Consider the following 19,744-nt stretch of genomic DNA (forward strand, 5'->3'; position numbering starts at 1 on the left):
AGGAGTTGTGGGAGAGGGCAAGGTTGGAAGGATTTCCCAAGTTATGGGATGGTATCATATTTATTATTATTCCTTCTCTCCCCCATTCACTCATTCATTTATTCACTGACAGCATTATACACCGCACCACACTAGCATAACACACAATGGGATACATTTTCCAGTCCAAGTCTGAACTGGGGGAGGCAGGGGCGCAGCGTGTTTTATGTCCATCAATTTGTATGGAAGCCTCATTAACAAATAAACAAATCAGATCCTGTCATGTGCAGTGCCTATAATGGGAGGTCATGACTTTATGGGCAGGTGATCAGTTTGCTGGTGGCTTTAAAAGGATCTTAAAGAGTTAAGGGTTTGTTGCAATAATATAGAAAATGGCACAGACTGAAAGAGTTCACCAAGAATCCGAAAGTTCTCAGATGCCTGCATTGAGGCGCTGTTGGAGCAAGTTTGTATCAGGAGGTCACCCAAGGCCACAGGCCGTATAGAAGGGTTTTCCAAAGTGGAGGTGACAACTCATGTTAATGTGCACAGTTACTCCCTAAGGACATGGGTTCAATTGCAAAAGAAGTTCAGAGATTTCAAGGTCTGCTAAGGTTGGTGCAAACACAACAACCATTTTGCCACAGGGCACCTATGATAGCCTCAACAATTAGCTACAGTGCTTCCTTCATTCATGGCCTTCCTACTTTCCACTGTAACTGCAATTCTGCTTTTGCTTGCATAATGGCCCTTACTTATTATAGTATATGACCCTAACAATGTAAACTTCTTACAATAACTTGCATTTATAAAGCATCTTTAATGGAGGAAAATACCTCAAGGCACTTCACAGGAGCGTAATAAGACAGAAATTGACATCGTACCAAACAAGGATATATTAAGACAGGTGACTGAAAGCTTGGTCAAAGAGGTAAGTTTTAAGGGGGGTTTTAAAGGAGGAGAAATATGTGGCGAGACAGAGAGATTTAGAGAGGGAACATCTGAGCTTGGGGCTTAGACGGCTGAAGGCCAATGGTGGGGCGAAGGGAGTAGGGGATTTACAAGAATTCAGAGTTGGAGGAACACAAAGCTCTTGGAGGGTTGTTGGGCTGGAGGAGGTTACAGAGATAGGTGGGGGGTTGAGGCCATGGAGGGATTTAATCACGAGGATGAGAATTTTAAAATTGAGGCATTGGTAGACTGGGAGTCAATGTAGGTCAGTGAACACAGGGATGATGGGTGAATGGGACTTGGTGTTAATTAGAGTATGAGAGTAGAGTTTTGGATGAGCTCAAGTTTACAGAGGGTGGAAGATTGAAGGCTGACCAGGACAGCATTGGAATAGTCGAGTCTGGAGGTAACAAAATCATGGATGAGGGTTTCAGCATCAAATAGGCTGAGGCAGGTGTGGAGACATGCGATATTACAGAGGTGGAAGTAGGCGGTCTTTGTGATGGAGAGGATATGGGGTCGGAAACTTAGCTCAGGGTCAAATAGAATGCCAAGGTTGTGAATGGTCTGGTTCAGCTTGAGACAGTGGCCACAGAGTGGGATGGAATCGGTGGCGAGGGAATGGAATTTGTGGCGGAGGTCGGAGACAATGGCTTCGGTGTTCCCAATGTTTAATTGGATGAAATTATAGCTCATTCAGGACAGGATGTTGGACAAGCAGCTGACAACACAAATGCAGTGGAGGAGTGGAGAGAGGTGGTGGTGATGTAGAGCTGGGTGCCATCAGCGTACATGTAGAATCTAACATCAAGCGCAGAGAGATTGAGATGGATGTAGAGGGTTAGGGCGCCATGGTCACAGTGTCCTTGGCCCAACCATCTTCAGCTGCTTCATCAATGACCTTCCCTCCATCATAAGGTCAGAAATGGGGATGTTCGCTGATGACTGCACAGTGTTCAGTTCCATTCGCAACCCCTCAGATAATGAAGCAGTCCGAGTCTGCATGCAGCAAGACCTGGACAACATCCAGGCTTGGGCTCATAAGTGGCAAGTAACATTCGCGCCAGATAAGTGCCAGGCAATGACCATCTCCAACAAGAGAGAGTCTAACCACTTCCCCTTGACATTCAACGGCATTACCATCGCCGAATCCCCCACCATCAACATCCTGGGGGTCACCATTGACCAGAAACTTAACTGGACCAGCCATATAAATACTGTGGCTACGAGAGCAGGTCAGAGGCTGGGTATTCTGCGGCGAGTGACTCACCTCCTGACTCCCCAAAGCCTTTCCACCATCTACAAGGCACAAGTCAGGAGTGTGATGGAATACTCTCCACTTGCCTGGATGAGTGCAGCTCCAACAACACTCAAGAAGCTCGACACCATCCAAGATAAAGCAGCCCGCTTGATTGGCACCCCATCCACCACCCTAAACATTCACTCCCTTCACCACCGGCGCACTGTGGCTGCAGTGTGCACCATCCACAGGATGCACTGCAGCAACTCGCCAAGGCTTCTTCGACAGGACCTCCCAAACCCGCGACCTCTACCATCTAGAAGGACAAGGGCAGCAGGCGCATGGGAACAACACCACCTGCACGTTCCCCTCCAAGTCACACACCATCCCGACTTGGAAATATATCGCCGTTCCTTCATTGTCGCTGGGTCAAAATCCTGGAACTCCCTTCCTAACAGCATTGTGGGAGAACCGTCACCACACGGACTGCAGCGGTTCAAGAAGGCGGCTCACTACCACCTTCTCGAGGGCAATTAGGGATGGGCAATAAATGCCGGCCTTGCCAGTGATGCCCACATCCCGTGAACGAATAAAAAAAAAAGTCACAGAGGATGTCATTGTGATTTTGATTAGGGATGTTTCAGTGATGAGAGGTTTTGGAGTGGGGTGTCATTAACATGCGCTGGCAAACTGAATGCCCTGAAGGGGTATCCTACTGCAAGCTTGCTGGCTCTCAGCTGACAGGAAGGTAGGTCTGGAGGGAGCATCCAGGGTGGCAGCAGCTCACATTATTCTTGTGGAGCCCAGAGGAACACTTTTGCTCCTCCTGATCCCACAAAAATAATTTTAGACTTACCTATTTGGGGCTTCTTCCTCTTGATCGCTGTCAATTGCCCCTATAGTGTGAGAGAATTGAAAGAGTACAGTGCATACTTTAAACGTAAGAGAATGTTGGGGTACTTGGACAACCTTAGTGGATCTTCTCTTGCATTCTTAAAACCACGCCCTTTGTGAATTATTGTGTGGTTTGACATGGGTTCATACTTCTTTCCATGCACTTTAAAGCACTTTTCTAGGGTCGGTGGCCTTTTGTGTCAAAGATAGTTGTTCTTCTTGAGATGCATTTGTTCCAGCAGGACTTAATCCTAGCATCTGAGAACCTTAGGCTCTTGTTTTTGCTCCTTCTGGCTGTTTCATTACAAAGTATATGATGCCTCTACAAATCCTTTCTCCTTTAAGACCCAGCTACAGGCAGGATCTCACACCCACAAACTTGTGAGCTCCCAAAGGATTGTTGCACATGCCAAGAGCTCACTTGCTTAGGGCTAATGAGACAGCCAAGGAAGTCTAAACATGGCCTGCCTTCAACTTAAATTGGTGGGCTTGAAGCACAATGTTCCTACCTCTCTTCTGTTATGGGCCAGATTGGAAGATTTACCCCATCATCTCTAAGTTTCAATTTTAAACTTTGCCTTTAAATTCAAAATGTGAGAATAGCTAATTGCTTATACTTTGTAATCTTGGTGTATAGACTTTTTGCTTAATTAACAACTCTTTTAAAAAAAAATGTTTATTGTATTGCTATTTGAATAGGAGTGGAAGTTATAACTGAAAAAGTATTGCTGGCCTATCTCCAAACTCAAATCTTGTTCTGGTACAATTGAATCCTGATAAATGTATAACTAGTTTGCCAAGAAATGTTCTGCTTGAGTCAGGATTATGCTTCATCAGAATTTTTTATCAAGTTCAGATAAAAAAATAGCCAGTTGGCGAACCCTTATTCCACAACCCATTTAATCTTAGAGCCACTTGAGCCTAAACAAAGTAGAAAATGATTAATAAGTTACATTTCACACAAAACAGATTAGATTTCTGAAATATTCTGGCATCTTGGTGTGGAATATTGTAGTTGGTTAGTTTTCATGGTGATGAACATAAAAAAAAAGTTGAATAAAAATGCCACATTGAATCATTTTGCCTAGAAGTGTATATATAAGGACATAAGAACATAAGAAATAGGAGCAGGAGTAGGCCATACGGCTCCTCGTGCCTGCTCCACCATTCATTAAGATCATGGCTGATCTTCGACCTCAACTCCACTTTCCTGCCCAATCCCCGTATCCATTGATTCCCCTAGAGTTCAAAAATCTATCCATCTCAGTCTTGAACATATCCAACGCCTCAGCATCCACAACCCTCTGGAGTAGAGAATTCCAAAGACTCTGAGTGAAGAAATTCTTCCTCATCTCAGTCTTATATGGCCTGAGATTATGCCCCCAAGTTCGAGACTCTCCAGCCTGGGGAAACAACCTCTCAACATATACCCTGTCAAGCTCCCTCAGAATCTTGTATGTTTCAATGAGATCACCTCTATAATATGAATTAGTTAAATGCACTTGAACCCTATACAAAGGGAGTGAATTGGAAGTGATCCAGTACATTGGGATTCAATGCAATGCAAATGTTACGAATTTAGGGTCATGCCTTAGCTACATGCTTGGGTTTCAGTGGCACTCCCTAAGTGGATCTCAAGCTCCTTAAGAGCTGGGTAGACTCACACTGCCCAATATATACTTATATGATAGCATAACCCAGGGAGTATAACAGCTTCTTTTTGTGACATGAATTGGATATGCCATATTTCTCATATGCCCGTCACATATCTATCCAATATATTTCAAAGGTGGATAGAAAACACATGGTAAGATGAGGCAAAATATGAATTGTTAAGCTGCTTTATTTCACAGCAAGTGAACATGCAGAGCACATCATCATCGGACACACTTAAGTTAATCAGTACAAAATGTTTTTGTGTAATTACACAAAATGATGAGCTTACAAGGCTTCCACACATCAGTGGACATTCTAACTTGACTAAAGTAAAATAACTCCTAACTACCCTCCTACCTTCTCCTTCTGAGCTTGGCAAAAGTTTGCCCTTGCAGCTTTCTGTTTTAAAACCTGACTGACTACCTATGTCTTTGTCTTTTATCACCCCATGTCCACAGCCAGAAGGGAAAGCCTGTCAGATGATTTCTGCCAAGCACCCAGGTCCAGAGACTTCTGAACATAATGGGTGCAAGGTGTTTACGAATATGGAGACAGGCTAATAAATGGCTTAATCTTTACCATCTTTGGGGAAAACAATCTCAATATCCAGTCCATCAGCATATTAACCACCTTTTGTTTCAGTGCTTTTTTTTCTCCTAAACTTGTACGAAAACACTTTGGCCCAGAATCACCATGGAACTGCTCCCACTCTGCCACCAAAATCTCACTGGAAGTGCAGTGGAAACCTTGTTTACGCATGTAAACGGGGTTTGCACGGCAATTCCAGCGAAGTTAGGACAGCTGAGTGGGAGCAGCTCTGAGGAAATTCTAGCCCTTCGTTTTAAAAACCCAACATTTAAAAGTAACTATTTTAAAAAATCCGTTGTGTGGAAAAAAAGTTAAAAAAAAATCCCAAAACGTCATAGGGAGTAAATGGAAAGTATGACCAGCTTGAATTTCTCTCCGCCACGTCATGATGTGGTTGGAACCAGTTGTTTATATTACAACCCTATTAATACACTTCTAATCATCTTTAGTTCTCTGTTTAATGGTCTTTGCCACATTTGGCTTGCAGTCTGATTTTATAAAGTGAAAAATAAACAAAGTATAAGAGTGAAACAATGGCAATATTTTCATTAGACTGATTTGGGATATCTCCTGAACAGGTGATGAAGCAATTATTCAGCTTGACAACTTAAACACTTGGAAAAGAAGTTTCTCAGTTTCAAATAACTATATGAATGGTGTCGTAGCTATTAAGAGTGTAATCTCTTGTTTGCATCATAAAATGATAACATTGCAATTGTAAAATTGTACAGGTCCTGGACAACCATCTGCTTTTCAAATCAACATCGCTACAAGGAGCAACACTGTATTCTTAACAATGGTTACTTATTCATTTTTTGTAACTGTTGACGTGTTTTCAACCTTAATTCCCCCCTCCTTTAAACACTTCAACCTACACCATGCACTATTCCCAACAGAGGGCGGGCAAGTGACTTGCTCAAAGTTCTCTGGCAATGCCCTCTCTGCAACCAGTGTCTTGGAGATTAAGAGAGTGGTTCAGGTTGACTCTCTTTGATTTCCCTCTTTTCCCATTAAGGAAACAGCTAAAACCACTCTACACCATTCCTGAAGCTGCAGGAGAGATCACAGCCTTTCCCTATCATAGAATTATAGAAAGGTTTCAGCACGGAAGGAGGCCAGTCGGCCCATCGAGTCTGCGTCGGCTCAATACAAGAGTAATCCAGCTAGTCCCGCTCCCCCGCCCTATCCCCGTAGCCCAACAAATTTTTTCGTTTCAAGTATTTATCCAGTTCTCTTTTGAAGGCCATGATTGAATCTGCCTCCGCCACCCCCTCGGGCAATGCATTATAGATCCTAACCACTTGCTGTGTAAAAAATTTTTTCCTCATGTCACCTTTGGTTCTTTTGCCAATCACCTTAAATCTATGTCCTCTGGTTCTTGACCCTTCCGCCTTCGGGAACAGTTTCTCTCTATCTACTCTGTCTAGACTTCATGATTTTGAATACCTCTATCAAATCTCCTCGCAACCGTCTCTGTTCCAAGCAGAATGACCCCAGCTTCTCCAGTCTATCCACAAACTAAAGTCCCTCATCTCTGGAATCATTCTAATAAATCTCTTCTGCACCCTCTCTAAGGCCTTCACATCTTTCCTCAAGTGCGGTGCCCAGAACTGGACACAATACTCCAGTTGTGGGAACCAGTGTTTTATAAAGGTTCAACATAACTTCCTTGCTTTTGTACTCTATGCCTCTATTTATAAAGCCCAGGATCCCGTATGTTTTTTTAACCGCTTTCTCAACCTGCCCTGCCACCTTCAACAATTTGTGCACATATAACCCCAGATCTCTCTGTTCTTGTACCCCTTTTAGACTTGTGCCCTTTAGATTTATATTGCCTCTCCTCGTTCTTCCTACCAAAATGTATCACTTCGCATTTTTCTGAGTTAATTTCATCTGCCATGTGTCCGCCAATGCCACTAACCTGTCTACATCCTCTTGAAGTCTATTACTATCCTCCTCACTGTGTACTGCACTTCCAAGTTTTGTGTCATCTGCAAATTTTGAAATTGTGCCCTGTACTCCCAAGTCCAAATCATTAATATATATCAAGAAAAGCAGTGGTCCCAGCACCAACACCTGGGGAACACTGCTGTACACCTCCCTCCAGTCCAAAAAACAACCATTCACCACTACTCTCTAATTTCTGTCACTTAGCCAATTTTGTATCCATATTGCTACTGCCCCCTTTATTCCATGGTCCGCAATCTTGATGATAAGCCTACCATGCGGCACTTTATCAAACGCCTTTTGAAAGTCCATATACACCACATCAACTGCATCGCCCTCATCTACCCTCTCTGTGACATTTTTATTGCCCAGTAGGGAATAGGGGAAGTGTGGTATTCTTGTAGTCAATGAAAATAAATAGATATTTACCTGGAAAACTGGGATGAGCAGACAATGCTCTGTGGAAGGCATCAAATCCAGCTTGTCCCACAGTTGTGGGAAATAGACAGTCTTCAAATGGAGGCACCATATTGTGAGGACTAGCTTGACGTATATTTCTGGAAGTTTCACTATATTGGGGTGGGTAGAAAGTCTGCAACTGACCATAATAACCTATAAAGAGAAAACAAGGCAAGTTAGATTAAAAAAAAAGCTGACCTAACTGTGGAATTTTTGTTACTTAGGAAATTCATCTACTACACAAGGTCTGTACAACTTTCCTAATAATCCAGCAAAGACGGAATGCTGCCCCTAGGCTGAGAAAGCTTGTCATCCTCCCATTAGCTGCCAAGTATGAAAAAAAATGTAACCTGTAATATCAACTGGTCAGCCAAGATGGTGGAACTTGGAAAGCGGTTTTGGACATATAAAAATGGGCATTTTCCCATACTGTCCATGAGTGAGGGGCAAATGAATCGAAACTCAAAGTGATCTAAATTGACTAAAGTGCACTTTCAAGTCTTCACAAATAACTTGGACCAAATCAGCTTTCGAGCTCTATTCAGTGCTCAACCCAAATGGAAAAAAAACACTGCATTGTAAGTGAAGTCAATTTATTTTATCACATTATTATGGGCAATCAAAAAATGACACATTGAAAATACTGCGTTCTTTGTTTGTATAAATGATTGAATGGTTAAAAAAAAGTGCTGAACAATTTTAGAGACAACATATCTTTGCACGTGACTAAAGGCAGCTGTTCTCAATGTTCAGCACAAAATTACAATGAATTAAATGCTACACTTGCTGGAAGTCGACTGCTTTGTGAAAGGTTACAGCTGAGTCCTATTACAAGAGAAAACTGCTTCTATCGAAGCCAAGCCAGCTGGCAGGGCTCATCGGAACGCATACTGAACACATCTTTCACACTGCCTTGCACTCATTCTGCATGTTTGCACCCTTCTACAACTTCCTATTCACAATTCAGTGAATGTGGTAATATTATATGCTGCAACCAATTGTAGCCTAGTAACAAGAAACCTAATAATGTGGAAGAAATGCTACCTTGTCCCAGATCATGTCCAGTGTGAAGGGAAGAATACAGAGTGCCTTAATTATTTCAACAACAGCTTTCCATTTTATGTTAAACAGATGAATTAAAAAACAAAATGCTCCTTCATCCTTATTCTTCTGGCATAAATGATGTTTTTGTTCTGCCTTTATTATTTGTTTCCATTGCAATTCAGGGTTTTAGCACAACACAAGTACATTTTATTAATTTTGTATGTTACTGATTAAATGACGATGGGTAATGAAGGGCTGAGTTTAGGTTACATAGTTCACAATGCAGAAAAGGTCATTCAATTGCAGATTGTTTGGCTGTTAGTACAGAGACAATGGTATTTACTTAAATCTATAATACACGTATGAGTTTGTTTATGCCTTTTTTACGTCTGTGCTATTTTTACTTACCTGTGCAAGCCTTGGAGAATGACCATTTCTTTCCCACCTACACGGGCGTATCAGCCATATCGTCCATCATTCTCTGACTCATCTATATATATCTTTTTCTCTCTCTCTGACTATTTTCTCTCTTTTTCTCTAGTGTCTATCCCTTTCTGTATGTTTTAGGGGCAATGTCCAAATGCCTGGGGGGGGGGCGGCAGAGAGTTTATGGGGAGTATCAATTTTTGTGTGTATAGGGGTCTCATTTTTTTGTGTATGATCATTTTGTTTTTTTGTGGGTATGGGGTCTCACTTTTGGGGATGTCAATTTTTTTGTGTATGAAGAGCTTGAATTTTATGTGATGAGGTCTTGTATTTTTGAGTATGAGGGTCTTGGTTTGTGTGTATATGGAAGGAGTCTTGCCTTTTGTGTATGGGAGTCTTGTGTTTTTTGAATATGGGTGGGGTCACATTTTTGTCTACAGGGACTTGCATTTCTCCAAAATGATATGTGGCCTCCTCATTGTTCTTGACGTGTATCCATCCCCCAGCTGCAAACTGTTGGACATCCCTGCAGTGTTTTTCAAGTGGGCCTTATTCTATCATTCCACAGTTTTTCCCTAATTTACTCCATCTTATTTTCACTGCTTTCTCTCTCTAGCTGCTCAAGTGGTCCTTTCACCATGTCTCTCTAGTTCTGTAGTGAACAGCAAAACAATCTGAGGCACCAACATTCCGAGCTGAGTCGCTTAACAGAAATTACCCTGTGATACAACTAGGATACTTAGTTGAGGAGCTGCCATTTATATCTCTCAAAGGAACACTATCATCCTGATCTTTGGGTTGAAAAGCCATGGCCCTTCCTGTGCATGTGTGCAGGAAGCGCTGCAAGTTAGACTGGGACCCATACATGCTGAATCCCAGCCATACACCAGAGATTCCATGGGGCCTTGTAATGAGCAAAGCCTCCACCCACCCTTTATGAGGACAGCTTCCTAGGAGGGGGCGGAGCTCCTAACATCAAGAGTTACCATGCCCCAGCTTCTAAGTCGGTAGATGCATCATTGGTAGTGGTATGTCAGGTGAGACTAGGCATACCAGGCTGCCAAATGATGGTTGTTGACCCCACCTGTGGCTCCAGGCCCGGGACACACCTGGACAACCAAAGATCTCTAAAATTTCGGAGAACTTTTCATTCAATTTTTCAAAGGAGGCTGATGGGCAGCAAAATTTTAGTTTCTGGGCTAGGGGAAGTCTTGGCAAATCCTGCTCCCCAAAGCAGGCTGACTTTGGCCTGGATTCAAGGCCTTCTAGGGTAGGAAGGTGCCCAAGATAATGTCCCTAGTAGCATGGGTTCCCACCAGAGACATTTAAATGGTGATCTCCCCAAACCCTACATTCTCCAGCGCTAGACGTTACCTGCGGGTATATCTCAGCACTTATGCCAGGATAAGCCACCTATGGCGTTTTGACCCCCTCATCTCTACTTACTATTTTTGTCAGAATAAACAGTGAACTGCATAATAATGCAATTACTCTCTATTCCTTTAAGTATTGTGCTGCAGATTTCCTATTATCCTGATTCTCATTTTCAATTATTTTTGTCAAAAGATGTCTTCCTTTATTTTTCTCTCTCTCTGTTTAACTGGCCTTGTCTATTACTGTCTGCTAAATTCTGTCATTTTCAGTCTCTCTCCTCTTTCTTTAATTTTGCTCTTTAATGTCTTTGTGTTCTCCCTTTCTGGAGCCATCATACCACTTGTCCTCCTGTCCTTTTCATCTGTTCCTTGACTCAAATAACAGATACATGGGAGTAAATATTTGTCTTTAGTGCTCCGTATAACAGGAGTGCACTCCAGGAATTTGGCCACGTGGCCCATTTCACAATATGCACTCCTAACGCAAAGCTCTGCATGAGGAGTGCTTTATAAGGGACCAAAAATTTGTTCAAAAACTAAGATTTTCAGGCGTCCAAGTCCTAAGGCAGGACCCCCAGGCAGAACCCACCATGTTGGCTGGCAGGCCAACCAACCTGCTTTCCCTGGGTGTACCAGCCTACTGGAGGATTCCTAGCCTGGAGATGTGGAAACTCCAGGACTGGAAGTTCACATCCCTGGCCCCCTCTCTTACTGGTGACCTTGTTTAGGGAGGGTGGAGGCTCAGCCCCAAATAAAGCCTTACAAAAACTGGCAAGGAAATCTAGGTGCCGTATCCAAGCTCCAGGCTGATTTCTAATCCTTCCATTATACTTCTGTCAGACTTACAGACTAGTCCAAAAACTATAAAAGCGTCACCAAAGAGGGTGAATGGGGAATATTTTGCAGGTTTGGAATGTGTGTATGAAGTAGCAATGGAGAAATGCCACAGAAGAGAAAGAAAGGCACTGGAGCTCAAAGTGGTAAAAAAAAATGTTTTGTCTAATTACTGCGTTAAAAGGCTGATTCCCCGATTGGGCTCTCCTGGCAAGTAACGGTGCTTGCATGCAGGACTGGTCAGAAAGTTGAAGGCCCATTGTGCCAGATTTTTTATCCATTAATTTAAATATACTGAAAATCCAGGGCTGGGGCTCTCCATTTCCTGACCAATACTTAGTGTGAGTGCTGCTCCAGCCAGGAGCGCCCGATCGAGGAATCAGCCCTCAAATATCATGGGTAGTTCAGAAAGTACCTACATTAAAAAAACTGCAGATGCTGGAAATCTGAAACAAAACAAAAACAGATAATGCTGGAAGGTATCAGCGGGTCAGGCAGTATCTGCGGAGAGAACAGACAAGTTGATGTTTCAGGAATGGACCCTTTGTCAGTTCTGAAACGTTAACTTGTCTGTTTTCTCCACAGTTGCTGCCTGACCTCCTGAGTGTTTCCAGCATTTTCTGTTTTTGTTTTACGTAAAAATAGAATTAACCTCACCACATCGCAGGGTGAATTAGAATAATTCAAAACATTAATAACTTGCATCTTTTCAATGTGTTCAATTAAAGAAGTAGTTCTATTCACAATAGCCGCTTGCATCTTATAGTACTTTTAACGTAATAAAATGTCTCAACGTGCTTCGCACAGGAGAAAGCAGACACCACACAACAATAGAAGAGTTACAAGAGATGACTGAAGGCATGGTTGAAAAGCTATGTTTCGAGGAGCCTTTTAAAGCAGAGAGAGAAGTAACAAAGTGAAGAGGTTTATGGAGAAAGTTTCAGAGAATAGGGCTGAAGTGGTGAAGGTGTGCCACTGGCAGAAGATTGGCAGGATGGGGGATGCACTGGAAACTACAATCAGTAGACTGAATGAAGCAGATTGTGGCATAGTGCAGAGGAGTGTGGAATTAGGTAATAAATGGATTTGCGGACAAGGATAAGAATTTATGACTTCAGTTGCATTGGAAAACAGGGACTCAGTGAAAGGTCAGGGAGGACAGGTGTGATGGCTGAGTGGCACTTGACGCAAAAAGAGGATGTTGGCGATGTAGTTTTGGACGAGTTGATGTTTGTGCAGAGTACAGCTCAGGTGGCTATCGGAGAAGTCCGGAGGTAACAAAAGTGTGGATACGTGTTTCAGCGGTAGTAGGGTTGTGATAGGGGCAGAAGCGGGCAGTGTTGCAGAGTTGGAAGTAAGCAATCTTGGTGATGGATAGGATATGGGATTTGAAGCTCAGCTCAGTGTTAAAGAAGATGCTGAGGCTACACACCATCTGATTCAACTTGAGCAAGCAGCCAGGAAGAGGGGTCTTTTTACTTTTGCATATTGGCTGTTTATTTTTTTGCATGCACTATAAAAATACATACGAAAATATTTAATAAATAAGAGAATGTTGTTTAAAGAATGCAATAAGCTGCAACATTGTTTGTGTTCTGAAACTGTGAATCCACAAAGGAATTGAATGTTGGCCCCCTAAACTCCACAGAATGACCTTCAGAACACTCAATACAGCTCTGAATGGGCACTCCCTAGGGCTATGAGTAGTAGGAGGCCAACTAGTTTCTTATTGTGTGCAGAGCCAACCAGCTCCACCAATCCTGTTTAGCCAAATTGCAACATTGTCGGGTCACTGTGCATCGGAGTATCGCAGTATATTTTGAATGGTCCTTTGAAGCAACCAATTACCTTCCACCAGAAAGCCTTGGGTTTGTGATAAGGGTGTGATAACCAGCACCTGTCAACAATGGTTGCTTTATCTTGTCTGTTGTTTTTTGCCTGAGGAAGGAGAAAATCTCCGAAAGCTTGTGAATTTAAAATAAAATTGCTGGACTATAACTTGGTGTTGTAAAATTGTTTACAATTGTCAACCCCAGTCCATCACCGGCATCTCCACATCTTGTCTGTTGTTGTGTACCTTCTGGTTTCTAGATTTCAATGATGCAATTCAGTAATGTTTCGGCTAAGTCTGATGCCACAGGCGCAAAGTCCTCCAACTGGAAGGCACAAGAGGGCCAATTTTCCAAAATCACATTTCTAGTGGGTGATGCTCTGTGTTGGGAGCGCAATGTCATAAATTTATCTCGAAAATGTGCGACAGTTTCTTTTTAACCCCTGTACAATGGGGGCTGCCTGTAAATCATTAAAAAAAATAATATTCAGAGGTCCAAGACACAATCCAGGAGGGGCCCACTGCTAGCATTTTGGTCAGCTGGTATACCTGGCTACATCAAGTGTACCAGAGCCGAACAGACGTTGGGTCCCTAACCAGATCCGGAGCTTGGGGACTCTGAGTCCCCGTGTCCCCTTATCTTGATGGTCTTGTAAGGGATGGGCAGAAGTTCCATCCATAAAACTTGGGTGCAAGATCGGGACCTGTCGTAACTGGGTCTTGACCTGGTTTCTGTAGTGCCAGAATCCACTAGAACATAGAAACATAGAAAATAGGAGCAGGAGTAGGCCATTCGGCCCTTCGAGCCTGCTCCATCATTCAATATGATCATGGCTGATCCTCTATCTCAATACGATATTCCCACTCTCTCCCCATACTCCATGATGCCTTTTGTATCTAGAAATCTATCTAGCTCCTTCTTAAATATATTCAGTGACTTGGCCTCCACAGCCTTCTGTGGTAAAGAATTCCGCAGATTCACCACCCTCTGAGTGAAGAAATTTCTCCTCATCTCAGTCCTAAATGTCCTACCCCGTATCCTGGGACAGTGACCCCTCGTTCTGGACCCCCCAGCCAGGGGAAATATCCTCCCTGCATCCAGTCTGTCTCGCCCTGTCAGAATTTTATACGTTTCAATGAGATTCCCTCTCATTCTTCTAAATTCTAGTGAATACAGGCCGAGTTGACCCAATCTCTCCTCATACAACAGTCCTGCCATCCCAGGAATCAGTCTGGTGAACCTTCGCTGCACTCTCTCTGTGGCGAGTATATCCTTTCTTAGGTAAGGAGACCGAGACTGCATCTCACCAAGGCCCTGTATAACTGCAGTAAGACATCCCCGCTCCTGTACTTAAATCCACTTGCAATGAAGGCCAACATACCATTTGCCTTCCTAACTGCTTGCTGCACCTGCATGTTTGATTTCAGTGACTGGTGTACAAGGTCCCTTTGCACATCAACATTTCCCAATCTATCACTATTTAAATAATACTCTGCCTTTATGTTTTTTCTTCCGAAGTGGATAACTTCACATTTATCCACATTATACTGCATCTGCCATGTATTTGCCCACTCACTCAACTTGTCTAAATCGCCTTGAAGCCTCTTTGCATTCTCCTCACAACTCACGATTCCACCTAGTTTTGTGTCATAAGCAAACTTGGAAATATTACATTTGGTTCCCTCATCCAAATCATTGATATATATTGTGAATAGCTGGGGTCCAAGCACTGATCCCTGCGGTACCCCACTAGTCACTGCCTGCACCCCCCCCAAAACACCCGTTTATCCTGACTCTCTGTTTCCTGTCTGTGAACCAATTTTCAATCCATGCCAGTATATTAACGCCAATCCCATGTGCTTTAATTTTGCACACTAACCTCTTACGTGGGACTTAATCAAAGGTCTTCTGAAAATCCAAATAAACCACATCCACTGGTTCTCCCTTATCTATTCTACCAGTTACATCCTCAAAAAACTCCAGTAGGTTTGTCAAACACGATTTCCCTTTCATAAATCCATGTTGACATAGTCTAATCCCCGTTGATATTTTCTAAGTGTCCTGTTATCACATTCTTTATAATAGACTCTAGCAATTTCCCTACTACTGATGTTAGGCTAACCAGTCTGTAGTTCCCTGTTTTCTCTCTCTCTCCTTTTTTAAATAGTGGGGTTACATTTACTACTCTCCAATCTGCAGGAACTGTTCCACAATCTATAGAATTTTGGAAGATGACAACCAATGCATCCACTATTTCCATGGCTACCTCTTTTAGTACTCTGGGATGCAGATTATCAGGCCTTGGGGATTTATCGGCTTTCAGTCCCATTAATTTCTCCAGCACTATTTTTTTACGAATACTAATTTCCTTTAATTCCTCCTTCTCACTAGACCCTTGGTTCCCTAATATTTCCGGGAAGTTATTGTGTCCTCTTTCGTGAAGACAGAACCAAAGTATTTGTTTAATTGCTCTGCCATTTCCTTGTTCCCCATTATAAATTCCTCCCCTTTCTGACTGTAAGGGACCTACATTTGTCTTCACTAGTCTTTTTCTTTTTACATACTTGTAGAAGCTTTTACAGTCCATTTTTATGTTCCTTGCAAGTTTACTCTCATACTCTATTTTTCCTGTCTTAATTAATCTCTTGGTCCTTTTTTGCTGAATTCTAAACTGCTCCCAATCCTCAAGCTTGCTACTTTTTCTGACAACTTTATATGACTCCTCTTTGGATATAATACTATCCTTAATTTCTTTTGTTAGCCATGGTTGGGCTGCTTTTCCTTTTGTGTTTTTGCGCCAGAAAGGAATGTATAATTGTTGCAATTCATGCATTCGTTCCTTAAATGTTAGCCATGAAGAGCCATGGATTTCTGTCCCTTGTACCTTTACTGTTCTTTACCCCCAGTGCTTCCTCTTGGTAACAGTGTATGGCTATGTATCTTCTAGACCCTATTCTACTACTTCTCCTAAGTGGAAGGAGTAAATAAGGTAACGGCTGCTGGGTGTTTGATACCACTTGGGATTAAAATGGCCACGTAGCTGTTTGTGCTGAGTCATGACATTGCACTGCAATTGGTTCACCACATCTACAGTTGTGGTGGCTGCTTGGTCCTGACAACTTTATTGTTCGCCCAGAGACTTTGGGCTAGATTTTCTGACATGGTGGGGTGCTTCGGGGTGGGACTTCCACCCACCAGCATAACCTGATTCTGAATTTTGTGGGGTCAGCATCATTATAACAGCAGGGTTCCAGCACTATTAGCATTTTCTATTAGAAGCATGCTTCATGGGGAGTGGAAAATGGGGCGCTGATGTAGTATTTAACTGATTGCAGCCTCTTAAAGGGGCAGGCCACGATTTGGGATGCTGGGGGGAAAGAACATCAAAGTGGTGCAAAGGTGCATGTCTGAGGTTGCTGCAGTACAGCATAGAGCCCCCATGTTCATGGATGGCATTATCCCAAATAAGAAAAAGGAGGAATAATATATTTGGGACAGAGGGAAGACCAACCAAAGGGGTAGTACACCGGCAGTATGGTGCCTGTCGTGGAGAAGGCTCTAAATAGGGCCAGCATATGGCATCACTCATGTATTCCTTCACAAGTAAAGTATAACTTCTGCAAGCATTGTTCATTGATCACCTGGAGGGAACATCACCCTTGGTCCATATATTCAGGTGCAGGGGTGCCTAATGAGTGTGTTCCTAGTCCTCATTCTCATCATTGTCCTCGAAGTAACACAGATAGATGGGTATTTCTAATCAGAAAGTCAAAATGCCTTCTCTGTGGAATGTGTGAAGGCAAAAAATGGGAGCCCCAAAGCACAAGACAGAATAGTCAACATAACAGCAAGTTTCTTAATGAAAGAAACACACAAAAATAGGAAGGAAAGCAGTTGTTCAGCAATTTAAAGTTGCAGTGAAGTATACCTTTAAGTCAACTTCCAACTGTCGGTAACTGCCTAGCAACGCTGAATGCCTTTTATATACTGGTGTTCTTAACGATGGGTGAGCCAGAGGCACAAACATCAGGTGATCCAACATTTGGCATCAGGGCAACATTTAAAATACATTGAAATATGGGTGCCAGTATTTGGGTAGGCACTTCTAGCTAATGACACCATTTCTGGTGGAAAACTGCAAATTGTATGGGTGAGAGGATGCAGCGAACCCAGCCTGAAATTGTGCTTAAAATCTAGCCCTCTGCTTCTTGTCTGCATATTTTTGTTGCTTCCTCTTTTTTTAAAAAGATTTTTGCAGCTTTAAAAAAGACCCACAAAGCTTTGGAGTGGTGAGCTTTGTCTTTCACTTTCAAGTTGGGCCAATTTCAAATTTGCCCCACTATCAAGTCGGGCCAATCTCATGAGACTTTCCCAAGATTATCCCTAGTTAATTATGGAGCGAAGGTTGTAGTGGAGGCGGGGGCAGGAGCGGGGAGAAGGGTGTGAATTGTGCAAATCAGCAACCATTAAAGGCTGAGAAAATTAGTGGGATGAGGCCATTAAAGCTAAATGGTTGCAATCGGAGGCAATGTTTTATTAGCATTTAAAAAGCCCCAAATATTTTAAATGTATATTATATCCTTTCCAAATGCTGTTTGGGGCAAAAAAATAGCTGGCAACATCCAGTGGTTGGCACAATAAATGTGCAGGGAGTAAATGGAGTTTGTTGGCAAGTGATGGAGTGGCACAGCATCCAAAGCCCCTATTTGATGGTTTAAGAAGTGGAGGTGTTGCTGCAAGAGCTGCGTGCATGGAGGTATGCCCTGTTTGTCACTCTGTGGCATTCTACCCAGAGTTTGAAGTGATTGGTAATCTTTTTTTCTGGCCAACAGAATTTTTTTTTGGGAACAAATGGGTGTTTCTCCATTGCAGAGCTTTTTTTATTATATTCTTACCTTTAAGCACTGGTTTTCCAAGTCCAGGAACACTGGGCTACGCATGATGCTGGCATATTGACATGGGCACTCATGTCACCCATGTGGGGGAGGGTGGTTTCCTGGGCTAATTAAATCCATGTACAGGGAATCAGGTTTATGAGCTAATTGGCTGGCAATCAGAAAACAGAGTGAGACAGCAGCTCTCAAAGGCTGTTCCTAGCCCTTAACGAGAAAGAGAGATTTGCATTTATATAGTGCCTTTTATGTCCTCAGGACATCCAAAGGCACTTCACAGACAACAAAGTAGTTTTGAAGTGTAGTCACTGCTGTAACTTAGGGAAACACGGCAGCCAAATTGCACACAGCAAGGTCCCACAAACATTAATGATTTAAATGACCACTTAGTCTGTTTTAGTGTTGTTGGTTGAGGGATAAATGTTGGCCAGGACATTTGCTCTTCTTTGAATAGAGCCATGTGATCTTTTATGACCACCTGAGAGGGCAGATGGGGCCTTGGTTTAACATCTCATCTGAAAGAGGTGTTACAGCTGGGTGGAGGTGCAACATACATGTAGTATTTGTGTAATAATAGCGATGTGGAAATCCCTGGTATTTAGCAGCAATGCCTCGAAGGTCCTGATGTAGAAAATTTGGTGAACTAGGGTGACTCTCTGAAAGCACATGATCAAAGGCCTGGGTCGAGTTCTTGGGGCAAGTGAATGCAGTGTCCCAGTGTCCACCAGGAAGTAACTGGAATCAAATGAGGAAAATGTTCAGTGGCATCAGAAGTACCATGGTAAATATAGGCAATTTTGTATATATGTTCACCTGTATTCTTTGTCCTCTTTGTTTCTTTATACAAGGCATGACCCCAGTATAATTGTCTATGTGCTTTATACTCAGAGATGTCACCTGCAAAATACCACATAGCATTGCCCCATTTTTGCAACACACTGTTCCATAGAAGCTGCATGGCACATTGTCAGTGGGGAACAATTGTTCCATGCACAGAGCTCTTGACAGGTCAGGTACAAAGAGCCATGATAGGAGAAACACTATGCAATGGGAGAAGTCTAGGCCAGCAAGAGACATGGTCAAGAGCAATTCAATATGGATCACATTTGAATAATTCAAGTGCGCAAAATGGAATTTTGCAGGCATGCGGGAAGGTATACTTTGGAACAGTAAAATCCTTAGTCAGAAAATCAGGTGCGGTGTGAAGGCAACACTCAAAGTAAGAGGCATTCATTCTCGAGACACGCTAGCTGCCACTGAGGCTCTCTTTCAGTTGCAGAGCCTCAGAAAACTTATCCTTTAATTTAGCTACGCATCTTCAGTTGTTTATAAGATCTCATGGCTTCAGAAACTATTCAAATTTTGTGTAAGAAGATAGCCCAGGCTTTCAATGGCCTTCTATTGTGGTCAAAGTTGCAACAGTGCCAAGTCAAGCATGACTGAACACAATGTACTGTTTCACCAGTACAAACAGTTCAACTTTGCTGAAACATGCTGTCCCGTATGCGAGTTCTCCTTCATTGCCATTTTGCACCTCTTTACTGCCACCAATGTAACACATCATATTTAATTTTATGTGCCAAGTAGCTAATTTCCACCATTTCAGCAATAATTTTGAATAACGTCAGC

General features: G+C 42.7%; 1 protein-coding gene across 1 annotated transcript in view; it reads right to left on the reverse strand.

Annotated features, from left to right (window-relative positions):
* Window positions 1-19,744, reverse strand: part of glis3 (GLIS family zinc finger 3) — a 554,300-nt gene that overhangs the window by 13,789 nt on the left and 520,767 nt on the right. The window contains exon 10 of the mRNA XM_067983286.1: window positions 7,685-7,867. Coding sequence (XP_067839387.1) covers window positions 7,685-7,867 — 183 coding nt within the window. The remainder of the gene's footprint in view (window positions 1-7,684; window positions 7,868-19,744) is intronic.

Source organism: Heptranchias perlo, chromosome 4 (assembly GCF_035084215.1).
Source record: "Heptranchias perlo isolate sHepPer1 chromosome 4, sHepPer1.hap1, whole genome shotgun sequence".
Lineage (NCBI taxonomy): Eukaryota > Metazoa > Chordata > Chondrichthyes > Hexanchiformes > Hexanchidae > Heptranchias > Heptranchias perlo.